This window comes from Castor canadensis, chromosome 8 (assembly GCF_047511655.1).
Source record: "Castor canadensis chromosome 8, mCasCan1.hap1v2, whole genome shotgun sequence".
NCBI lineage: Eukaryota > Metazoa > Chordata > Mammalia > Rodentia > Castoridae > Castor > Castor canadensis.
In genome coordinates, this window is record NC_133393.1 from 87,043,668 (window position 1) to 87,056,074 (window position 12,407).

General features: G+C 39.9%; 1 protein-coding gene across 3 annotated transcripts in view; it reads right to left on the bottom strand.

The window, feature by feature from the left end:
- The window catches only part of Fam186a (family with sequence similarity 186 member A), a 77,033-nt gene that overhangs the window by 16,974 nt on the left and 47,652 nt on the right, over nt 1–12,407 (bottom strand). For 2 of the 3 annotated variants that reach the window (XM_074083354.1, XM_074083352.1), the window contains one exon: nt 11,672–11,854. In XM_074083354.1, the coding sequence (XP_073939455.1) occupies nt 11,672–11,854 (183 nt within the window). Of the gene's footprint in view, nt 1–11,671; nt 11,855–12,407 lie in introns of those variants that run through there. The other variant, XM_074083353.1, reaches the window with a different exon arrangement.

A 12,407-nucleotide genomic window follows, 5' to 3' on the forward strand; every position in this document is an offset into this window, starting at 1 on the left:
CAAAAAGGCAGCCTGTTCATATGTGTTTGTGTGGGACACACAGAGAGTGATGGAGTCATAGAGACACAAGTTGAATGACAGAGAAATGGCAAGTACAATCATTCTGAATAACCCTGACCACTGCCTGCTCTTTGGTAAGAGTTTTCATATCAGATTAATTATTTAAAGCACTTGGATTAAAGTACATCTCATGCTTATCGTGTGGCATAGAGAATTTGTTTGGCAAGTGCTATACCATTGATGTAATTCCCAGCCCTTTATTTCTACTTCCTATCCTCCAAAATGCTTGCTCTAGCTACTTCACCACGATAGTTGTAAGTTTTACACTTGTAAGTAGAATCACTATTTGTGAAAAGCACTCCCCAAACATGAAGCGTTACTCTCGTTACTTATCAGGTAGTGGTACTTTCTTTACTTCATATACATTTCAACAGACACCCTACAAATTTCAAAGCTTCTTCTGTCTCAGGAGAGTTTTTATGATAGTTTTTCCCCCTTCATACTAAGGTTTGGACTCAGGGCCTTGTGCTTGCTAGATAGGCGCTTTACCATTTGAGACATAACCCCAGCCATGATAGTTTTTATCCTTTATAATTCTTCTGTATTTTTTTCACCCCCTGTTTTATTATCTTTTTCAGGACAGAATAATAGGCTTATTCATTCATTGAACACTGAACTTTTTAAAAAACTCTTATGGACCAGGCATAGTGCCAGACCTCCAAAAAAACATAGAAGCAGGTGTATAAACAGATAATTATAATACACAAAGTAAATGCAATGATAGAGTAATGAGCTTAGGATATTACAGGAATATGGATGAATGGGACTTAAAGGTAATACAGACAGAGGGAAGGGCAAGGTGACAGATCAGAAGAATCCTGTATTTTCACTCCTTTAGTGAGACAAGTCAGGTAACAAAGAAGAGATTATATTCTGAAGAGAGGAAAAGCTTTTCAAAGAATAACTGAAAAGCACAGAGATATAAAAAGGCAACAAATAAAAACAGAAAACAGTCCCAAGCCCCTCCCTAGATCTCCTGGATCCCCTGAGAGGAGAAGCCAAAGACACAATCACAAGGTAAGCCAGATAGTCCTGGCAAAGACTGGCTTCAGTATAAGCTCATACTTCCTGCAAGTCTTAAACCCAATGCAGAGATTTGGTGAAACAGTGACTGCTCTACCATGGAATGCTAGCTTTGGAAATGAAAGACATTCTGTTGCTCCCTTTATCTTGGATAGCTATAACAAAGTACTATCTTGAAAGAAGGCCTATTGTTTAAGACTGAACTATACTGAAGGGCTTGTAAAAAAGGAACAATTACAGTTCAGGAAGTCTTGGAACACCCTGCCACAGTGTCTGAGACAGACATAAGAGGTGATCATGGAGAGGGAGAGGATCTGACATGAACAGAGTTCAAGCAGTGGGGTGCTGAAGCAGTGAAGGGTGTGGTAGCCAGAGGCCTTGCCCTTCCTGTGAGCTGAGGGTCACAGAGGGAACAGAGTACCAAGCTCATGACTGAAGTTATACTCAGCCTCCAGGTCTTACCTCCTGTCTATGTATGTTGGTTGCCAGGCTGGTCTGAGAGCTCAAAGCCCAGACCTGCTGAATCACATGATTTCCATGGTCTCCCTTTCCCCTCCACCCACAAGGGGGGTAAACTTCTGGGCAGGGTCTGAACGCACTGAGACCTGCCTCTGAGAACTACACCCCAATGTGTGTTTGCTGCCAGGTAGCACTGAGGACCTCCAAGAACAGACCCTCCAAAACACATGATTTCCACAATCCCCTTTCCCTCATATGGTGGTAAACTGCTAGATGAATTTGAAACCACTGAGACCACCAGGAAGAATGCCTCAGTCCCTCAGTTCTTTTCCTGCTAGAGCAGAACTCAGTGTTCTATTTGGTCCATCCACTATCTGATGTATTCAGGGAACACCCCTTGGCTTGGATGCTTGCTGCCCTTTGGGAAACAAATTGGGGGGCATGTGTAGCAAGTGGGAACCTGCCCAGCACACAGGTTGCAAAGTTCATTGGCCAGAAGCAGGTCCCAGTACACAAAGAAGGTAAGCTTCTATAGTGAAATAAGCCCAGAAGTGGACAACTGATCCTTTTACAAGGGACTGCAACTTGTTTTCCTTGATCTGAGCAGAGTTGGGGTTGGTACCTTGAGCATATGGGAAAATGTTTGGCTACTAAGCCATGCCCCAAATTCAATGGTGTAAAATAGCACCTCAACCCTGCCACTACACTGCCTGCCTGAACATTAAAAATAATTGAACTGAAAAACCACAGGTGAGTACAACTTCTAGCCAACAATTGCCTCAGATACATAAATCCCAATGCAGAGGAGGAGCAAGATGGCAGATTGTTGACATCCCTAAGTCCCAGCATGACTAACTATCATGTAGAAGGAAGATTGGGGGACCCCAAAAGGCACCCATGGGGTCCCATAACCAGCAAGAAACAAAACCCTCTCTGAATCCACGAATAGAGATGCAACTAACCACGGGAAGAATGATTTGCAGCTCAGGACTCCCGATCCCCTGCCCCTGCAGTCTCTGCACAGCTCCAGGTTCCATTACTTGGCACTCACTTGGTGGTAAGTCCTGCTTCCTGGCACACTCAGGAACTCAGGGCTCCACACTTCCCCCAACTACACGACCTGTGAATTTCACTGTGAAATGCCAGGGAAACTGATGCCCATGTAGAAACAGGACCCAGGCCTCCTGCTCTACTGGTAACAGAAGGTGCAAGCCAGCAGGCTTGGTTTCCTGTCCTGACAGCAGCTGCTCTATCACACTCCCAGAAGCCTGCACTGGCAAGCAGGCCCCAGGGCTCCTGCTACCCTCAGGCTTTGTTCTCCTGTGACTATAGCAGCTCCTGTGGCACCTGGCAAGCAGGCCCCAGAACTCCTGCTGCCTCCAGGCTTGGGTCCCCCATGCCTGTACAGCTGCCAGCCTCCTGGTAGCCTGTGCCAGCAAGCAGGTCCCAGGGCTCCTGCTGCCCACAGGCTTTGTTCTCTTGTGACTGCAGCAGCTGCTGTGGCTCCTGGTAGCCCATGCCAGCAAGTAGGCCCTAGGGTTCTCACTGCCCGAAGGCTTGGTTCCCCTATGCCTGCAGCAGCTGCCATGGCTCCTGGAAGCCCATTCCCCAACACAAGTAGACCCCAGGACCTCCACTGCATTGTAGACACCAGACAATTCAAGCCTGCCAGTTTTGCTGCCCCATGGGCACCCTCAACTTGCCACTCAGTGTCAGAAGCCCACTGCAAGTGAACCCGAGGCTTCCCACCTCTATGGGGAGGATCCAGGCCTCCTGCTGCTTACACTTTGCTATTCTGCTGGTGCAAGGAATCGTCCCTCCCCACAGAGCATGGATTTTTGGCAAAGAAGCAGGATACAAAATTAACATACAGCAATCTGTAGCTTTTCTATATACCAACAACAAACAGGCTGAGAAAGAAACAGGGAAACGATCCCATTTACAACAGCCTCAAAAACAAGAAAGTACTTGGAATAAATTTAATGAAAGAAACTAAAGATCTTTTTAATGAAAACTATAAAAGAAAGAAGAGAAAAAAAGAGAAATTGAAGAAGACATTAGAAGATAGAAAGACCTTCCATGCTCATGGATTGGTAGATGTAGAACATGTTTGTAACAGTGGATCTACTCTGTGGAACTCAGGGAAATAGGGAAAGGAAAAGAATGATAGCGCATCAGTAAAATCACATAAAATAATATGTGAAAGTAGAGGATATAAGGATATTTCATCCACTTCATTATCAGTAGCATTTGTTATTGTGGAGTTAAGTTTTGGAGAAGTCATGTTGCCTTTTTTCATCTATCTTGTATTTCTGCATTGGGATTTACTTTTTTAATAAATTTTTTATTAGGATATATTCATTATACAGGGGGATTTGTAGCGACAATTCCAATTAGACTTATATTGTACATTATTTACATTGCCCCCATCATCTCTCCCTCTCAACCCCTCTCCCCATTGCACTTAAAGCAATCTCAAGAGGTTTCTTAGTTTTGTTTCATATAGGTATATGAAGTCTATCTGCCATATACTGTCACCTTAAACTCCCTCCTTCATCCTTCCCCCTCCCAATAGTCCTACACACACACATACACTGTACCTGTTTTACCATCCTGGTTTTCATTATTAATATTTAAGTTGATTTTCAAAAATGTGTCTCAATGTATGCCCACTGTGGGTGTACTTTTCTTTGGTCCATTCAACCCCTTCCATTACTCTCTCTTACCCTTTTACCTCCCAACCCCCATTTTTCAACAGCTTTCATTATAAGAATCATCAGGGAAATTAAAGAGGGCATAAATAAACACCTGAATGAAACCACCCAAGAAATTTCAAAGAGCTGAATGAAAGAAGACAGCAGAGGACATAACAGAGGATGATGGATCCTTTTTTTTTCAGTGCCACTGGGGCTTGAACTCAGGGCCTCACACTTGCTAGGTAAGCACTCTATCACTTGAGCCATTCCACAAGCCCCAAAGAGGAATTCAATAAAGATATAGAAATTCTGAAAAAAATCAAATTGAAATTATTGAATGGAAAAGCTCAAGACAAGTTGAATAAAAAACTCAGTTGAAAGCCTCTCCAGTAAACTGGATCAAACTGATGACAGAATATCAAGGGCTTGAAGACACGATAGATGTATTAGAATATTTAAATTAAAATAAAGAAAAAAATGAAGTACAAACAGCATGCAAGTCCTCTGGGCACCATTAAAAACCAAACATGAATCATGGACATAGAAGAAGAGGTGCAAGTTAATGGTGTAGAAAATATGCTTAATAGAGTAAGAGCAGAAGACTTCTTAAATCTTGAAAAAGAGATGGTCATCCAGGTACAGGAGCATTTTAGAACTTCAAAACAGACAAGACCAGAGAAGAATTTCCCCAAAGCATATTATAGTTAAAACATTCATATACAAAATAAGAAAAAATACTGAAAACTACAAGACAGAAGCACCATGTCACCTATAAAGGCAAAACCATCAGAATAACAGCAGATTTCTTGACAGACTCTCTAAAAGCAAGAAGGGCATGAAATGATGTGTTTCAGGCACTGAAAGAAAATAACTGCCAATCTAGATTACCATATCCAGCAAAGCTATCCTTCATAATTGAAGAAGAAATAAAAACCTTCCATGGTAAACAAAAACTAAAGGAATTCATGGCCACCATGTCAGCATTGCAGAAGATACTTGAAGACATTCTACACACAGAAGAGGAACCATGAAAATACAGGAAAGAAGAAATCTTACTAGATGAGTAGATTATCAAATGAGAATAGGGAAGAATCAAATGCTACAAAAATAACAAAATGGCAGGGATTTCTACATATCTTTAAATAGTAACTCTGAATGTCAGTGGTCTCAATTCTGTAATCAAAAGACATAGACTGTTTCTGGAGAAGATCATTAAAAAAAATAGAATGGCAGATTTGTTGCTTACAAGAAATCACTGGCAAAGACAAATACAAACTTAAAGTGAAAGGATGGAAAAAGATTTTCCAAGCAAATGGAACTCAAGTGCAAACAAGAGTAGCTATACTCATATTTGACAAAGCAAAATTAAGGCTGGAGGTGTGGCTCAAGTGGTAGAACACCTGCTTTGTAAGCATGAAGCCCTGAGTTCAAACCAAAGTCCCATCCCAAAAAAATGCATTTAAAAAAATCAGAGCACAATGGAAACCAGTAATAAGAGAAACTACAAAAAATACTCACACATGGAGACTGAACAATTCACTTTTGAATGATCAGTGGATAATCAAAGAAATAAGAGGAAAAGACAAGGTGTGGTGGTTCATGCCTGTACTCAAGAAGCAGAGATCCAGAGGATCATGGTTTGAGTCCAGCAAAGTGCAAAAAGTTAGTGAGACCTCATCTCAACTAGCAAGGTGGGCAGGGTGGTATATGTCTGTGACCCCAGCTACACAGGAGGCAATAGGTAGGAGGATCACAGTCTGAGGTTGCCCCAGGCAAAAATTCAAGAGCCTACCTGAAAAATAAAGCAAAAAAGGGCTGGGGACATGGCTCCACTGGTAGAGTACCTGCCTAGCAACCATGAGACACTGAGTTCAAACTCTAGTACTACCGAAAGAAAGAAAAGAAGGAAGGGAAGGGAAGGGAAAGGAATGAAAATAATCAAGAAACAAAGGGGAAAATTCCTAGAATCAAATGAAAAGGAAAAAACAACTAACCAGAACCTTTGGGACACAGCCAAGGCAGTGCTAAGAGAAAAGTTATAGCTATGTAGCTTATAGCTACACTAAAAGAATCAGAGATCTCAAATAAATAACCTATCAATGTACCTCAAGATCAGAAAAACAAGAACAAGAACAACCCAAAAGCAGTAGTTGGAAAGAAATTATAAAGATCCAGGGCAAACATTAAAGAAATGGAGACCAAAAGAACAATACAATCAATGAAACTAGAGTTGGTTCTTTGAAAAGATTAATAAACGTTTAACCAAAATAACCAAATGACAGAGGGAGAAGATCCAAGTTAACAAAATTAGAGATGAGAAAGGGGATATCACAACAAATACAAATGAAATTCAGAGGATCCTTGGAGAAAAGACAGACTCTTCAACAAATGGTGTTGGGAAAATGGATATCTACACAAAGACTAAAACTAGATCTCTCTCATCCTGTGCAAAAATCAATTCAAAATGGATCAAAGATCTTAACATAAGACTTGAAACTTCTCAAAGGAAGAATTACAAATGCGTATTAAATGAAGAAAGCCTTAGCTGTAAAGGAAATGCAAATCCAAACCACATTGAAATTCTATCACACTGTAGACAGAATGGCTGTCACCAAGAAAACCAACAACAAATTCTTGTGAAGATGCCGGGGAATATGGAACCCTTATACCCTGTGATAGGAATATAAATTAGTGCAGCCACCATGGAAATCAGTATGGAGGTTCCTCAAAAAGCTAAAAATAGAACTAACATACAATCCTACTACACCATTTTGGGGCAAATATCTGATGAAATTTAAGTTAGCATACAATAGAGATACCTACAATCTGTGTTTATATCTGTACTATTCCCAATAGCTAAACTATTGAATCAGCCTTAGTGCCCATCGACTGATGATGGATAAAGAAAATGTGACATATAAACTGGGCACCAGTGGCTCATGCCTGTAATCCTAGCTACTCAGGAAGCGGAGATCAGAAGGATCGCAGTTGGAGGCCATCCCTGGTAAATAGTTTGAGAGACCCTATCTCAAAAATACCCAACACAGGCTAGTGGAATGGTTCAAGTGGTAAAGTGCCTGCATAGCAAATGTGAGGCCTGGAGTTCAAACCCCATGACCACCAAAAATAAAAAATAGCCAGACCCAAAAATGGCCTGGAGGAGTATCTCTAGCAGTAGATTGCACAGCCCTGAGTTCAAACCCCAGTTCCACCAAAAACAAAACAAAACAAAAATATCCAACACAAAAAAAAGCGCTGGCAGAGTGACTCAAGTGGTAAAGTGCCTGCTAAGGGCAAGGCTCTGAGTTCAAACCCAAGTACCGCCAAAAAATGAAAAGAAAATGTGATACACAACGGAGTATTATTCATCCATAAAGAATGAAATTACATCATTTGCAGGAAAATGAATGGAACTGGAGACCATCATATAAAGCAAACTAAGTTAGACTCATGAAGACAAATACTTTATGTTTTTTCTCATATGCAGAATCTAGACTTGAAAACAAAAAAGAATGACACAAGTGTAAAATGGGGACTGTTGGAGGTAGGAACCAGTGGAAAGGGGGGAGGGCGACAGGAGAGGATGAATTGGTGGGGAGCAAATATGATCTAAGTGCCTTATGAAAATAAAATAATGAAGCCCATTACAAATTGTTTTAAGAAGAGAGAGTAGGGGATAAGAATAAGTAACAGCTGGGGTGAATTTGATCAAAGTATATTATATGCATGTATAAAAATATCACAATGAAACCCCTTTATACAAATAACATATGCTAATAAAAATTAAAATAAAGTTTAATCCCATAAAAAAGGCAATAGAGAGAGTTGGGGAAGAGAAAATGTGTAAACTGAGTAAATTAGTAACATTTTTGGATGTAAGAAGCAGAATACTTGACTAGATGACTAAAACTCTAAGGCCATTTATTGCTCACTTAAGTGAATAACAAAAAGCTCAGAGAAAGGTGTATTAAAGTAAATGAATATAATTGAAAAAACTCCTAACTCCCCTGTTCCTTTTCTTCCTGTTTCCAACAAGGTTGACAAGAACCAAAATTTCTCCCTTTATCTTGCCTTAATGTGTTTGTGATGCTTAGAGCTACTGCCATCTTTAGCCAACTGAATGGTGGTATGCACAAGAATAAAAAGACAATACACCAAGAATTTCAGAGGGAAAAGATCAGAAAAACTCCATCCTTAATGACATCATTGAGTTGCTAAAAACCTGTATGTGAATTCGTTGTTGTTTTTTTTTTCAGTATTGGGGCTTGAACTCAGAGCCTTCACCTTGAGCCACTCCTCCAGCCCAATTTTTTTGTGAAGGGTTTTTTGAGATAGGGTCTCACGAACTATTTGACCAGGCTGGCTATAAACTGCGATCCTCCTGGTCTTTGCCTCCTGAGTAACTAGGATTACAAGTGTAAGCTACCAGCACCCGGCTGTATATGAATTTTTATATCAATTTTATAATTGCCAAAAACTAGAAACAACTCAAATGTCCTTCAATTGGATAAAGAAGTGGATAAACAAACATGGTTCAGCCACACAATAGAACAATACTAGTCAGTTAATAAAAACAATGAATTACTGATAAATGCAGCAACATGGAATGGAATAAATCTCATATGAATTATGCTAAGTGAAGAAAAGGTATGCTTCAATTTATACAACATTATGGAAAAGGTAAAACTATATGGTCAGAAAATAGATAGACAAGTGTCATGATTAAGCATTTGTCAAAACTCAAAACTATGCATTTGCTGGGCATGGTGGTGCATATCTGTAATCTCAGCATTCAAGAGGTAGAGCTGGGATATATAGTGAGAACCTGTCTCCAAAAAGTTCTATGAAACAAATCAAAAAAATATCTGAAAGCGATAAAAGTTCCTTGATTCTGAGTTTGTCTATATGGTAACCTGGAAATAGAGTCTCACTAAGTCTGTAGGGATTTGGCATGAGAAGTGGACAGTTTAGTTCAAGAGGATAGCCAATGGAATGAATGCAGGTAAGGCAAATGTTCTCAAAGAAAAATTCATGTATCTTGTCCTGAGCATTATAATCATTAAATTAGCAGTGTTATCCCTTAAAGTAATCTTAAATGAATTAGCTTAATCACTTAAAAGATGTAATGGATGGGATAGTGTGCACCTGTCATCCCAGCTATGCAAGAGCCTGAGATCAGGAGGATTGTAGTTCCAAGCCCGCCCAGGTAAAAAACTTTGCAAGACCCCATCTCAACAGAAAAAAACTGGACGCAATGACATTCGCCTGTCATCTCAACTGTGATGGGAAGCATATAATAAAAGGCCAAAAAGTGAGACCCTATCTCAGAAGTATCCAAAGCAAAAAGGGCTGGAGGTGAGGCTCAAGCGGTAGAGCATCTGCCTAGCAAAAGTGAATCCCTGAGTTCAAACCCCAGTACCACCAATAAATAAATAAGGGAAAATGGAAAACAAAAAGTTGCTCTCAGATTACATCCTGTAATTTATGAGTCACACGTATTACTTTTAATGGCTGCATTTGGTGTGATACCTCTTCTTTCTTGACCACATAATGTTCATTTTATCTATCTATCTATCTATCTGTCCATATTGTTTGGTTGGTTAGTTGGTTTTTGTTTTGAGACAGAGCCTCAAATTCTTGATCTTTCTGCCTTAGCATCCCAAGAGCTGGGATTATAGATATGTCCCACCATACCTGGTTATCTGTTTTTATATTACAAATATTATGTAGTAGTATTTTTGCTGTTATTTTGTCTTATTGTAGGATTTTTTAAAATTATTTTTATTTCCTTTATTTTTTTAGTAGGACTGGGGTTTGAAGTCAGGGCTTTGTGCTTGTAAAGCAAGTGCTCTACCACTTGAGCTGCACCTCCAGTCCATTTTGTTCTGGTTATTTTTGGAGATGGTGTCTTATGAACTATTTGCCCAGACTAGCCTCAAACCTTGATCCTTTCTATCTCAGCTTCCCAAGTAGATAGGATTTATATAGGTGTGAGCCATTGGGCCTGGCTTATTCTATTATTAATTTTGTTTGCTTTGCAGTGCCGGAGATGAAACCCAGGGTTTCAGGCATGCGGAGCAGGCACACTACCACTAAGCTTATAGAATTTTTAAAAAATTTTTATTGTTTTATTATTCATATGTGCATACAATGCTTGGGTCTTTTCTCCCCCCTGCCCCCACCCCTCCCTTACCACCCACTCTGCCCCCTCCCTCTCCCCCCCACCCCCGAAATTTTTTTTTTTATGGTACTGGGGTTTGAACTCAGGGCCTACACCTTGAACCACTCCAGCAGCCCTTTTTTGTGATGGGTTTTTTTGAGATAGAGTCTCACAAACTGTTTGCCTGGGCCGGCTTTGAGCTTCAATCCTCTTGATCTCTGTCTCCTGGGTAGTTAGGATTACAGGCTTGAGCCATCAGCGCCCAGCTGTTATAGAATCTTAAATGTTTTATTTCATGGTGTCTGACACCTGAACACATTTGTAAATTAACACTACTTCTTTTTACTTTAGGACATAGGTTTTACCATATTAGACAGCTCTTATGAACTCTTTCGAGTTAATAAGCTCAATATTCTAAATTCTCGGTTTAGAACATTGAATAATTCTCTGTGCTGAAAGAGGTGATGCAGACTACAAAGCTCTTTGCTCTCACTGGAATGATTTGCAATAGAATTGCAAATATGGAATTTGGAATTATGGACCATATGATCACCTTATCTATACTTTCCATATCTCTTAAGTATATTCTGGGCTATAAGCACCTACTTTATGTCAAGTTTTTTGTTTGCTTTATTTTTATTTTGAGACAGGGTTTCACTATGTAGCCCAGTCTGGCATCCAATTTAGAATCCTCCTGCCTTACCCCCTATGTGTTGGGATTACAGCTGGCAGACACTATACCAGGCTCCATTTTTGGTTTTTTGAGACATGGCTTCACTATGTTGCCCAGGGAGGTGTCAAACTCATGGGCTGAAGTGATCCTCCCATCTCTGCCTCCCAAGTAAGCTGGGACTACAGGCACATTCTACCACTTTGGGCTAAGTTCCCTCAAACTGTATTTAGATATGACAATTGCATTTAAGGTCATGTCATTGAATCATAATATGAATAAAAGCATTTTACAATGCTCTTTTGATATTTTCAATAACAAATGCCTAAAGGCATAATTCAATGTGGAACTAGCTAGTGTTATATTAGTTTCTGTATTGTGCCTATTTGTTTCTTCGTTTTATATTCAGTAGTGACAGCTACAGGCCTATGAATATAAACACTGACTAATGCTGAATTTAACTGCACTAATTTGTGAGTCTAACTTCACACCATTTACTTTAGCTAACTCCCTGGTGCTGTGGAAAAAAATAAAGTTAGGGAAACAAAAGATATACAGCCAAAGACCCAACCAATTACCAGAGTGCTCCCAGTCCTTACTTACTGTGATTGAATGGATGTGAGTGATTTTCTGAAGGTTGACTGAATATCTAACTGGAGTAGCCGAGGAATATCTGGGTACCCGCCCAGCTGGGCCCAGAGTGACTGAATGGTTGTCTTCTCTGTTATTGGGTAGCTCGAAGTAGAGAGATCAGCATTCCAGATGGACTCCATCTGATCTTGTTGTCTACAGAATCAGAGAGCATTAAGTGGAAGTGCCAAACCCTTCCGAGCTCTATAGCCAATCAAATTATTTGAGTCTTAGTCTTCACCACCACCTTGTCCTACAATGTCCTCTCCTTGTACTAAGGAACATTAGTTCTGCCCACAATGACAGAGGATGTATGTAAAAGCAGAATTTGTTAAAATAGTTACCAAACTACATCTCCACAACTTTACCTAGTCATCTATTTCAAAACTGCCTTCATAACTTCACGAAGTATACAGACCATATGTCATTTCCCCTTCCTTCCCAAAGCTATGGTCTTCTTAAAGACAAAGAAACAAACGACAACAACAAACAAACAAGAACTAGAGATGTGACTCAAGCAGTAGAGCAATTGCTTTGCAAGTGTGAAGTCCTGAGTTCAAACCCCAGTCTCACCAAAAAAAAAAAAAAGAAAAAGAAAAGAGTGGTTTGTGCTTCTAAATATTCTTAAAATAATTTGTTTCTTAGTAAGGAAGAAATTTTTTTTTTCTTTTTGGTAGTACTGGTGTTTGAATTCAGGACCTACATACTT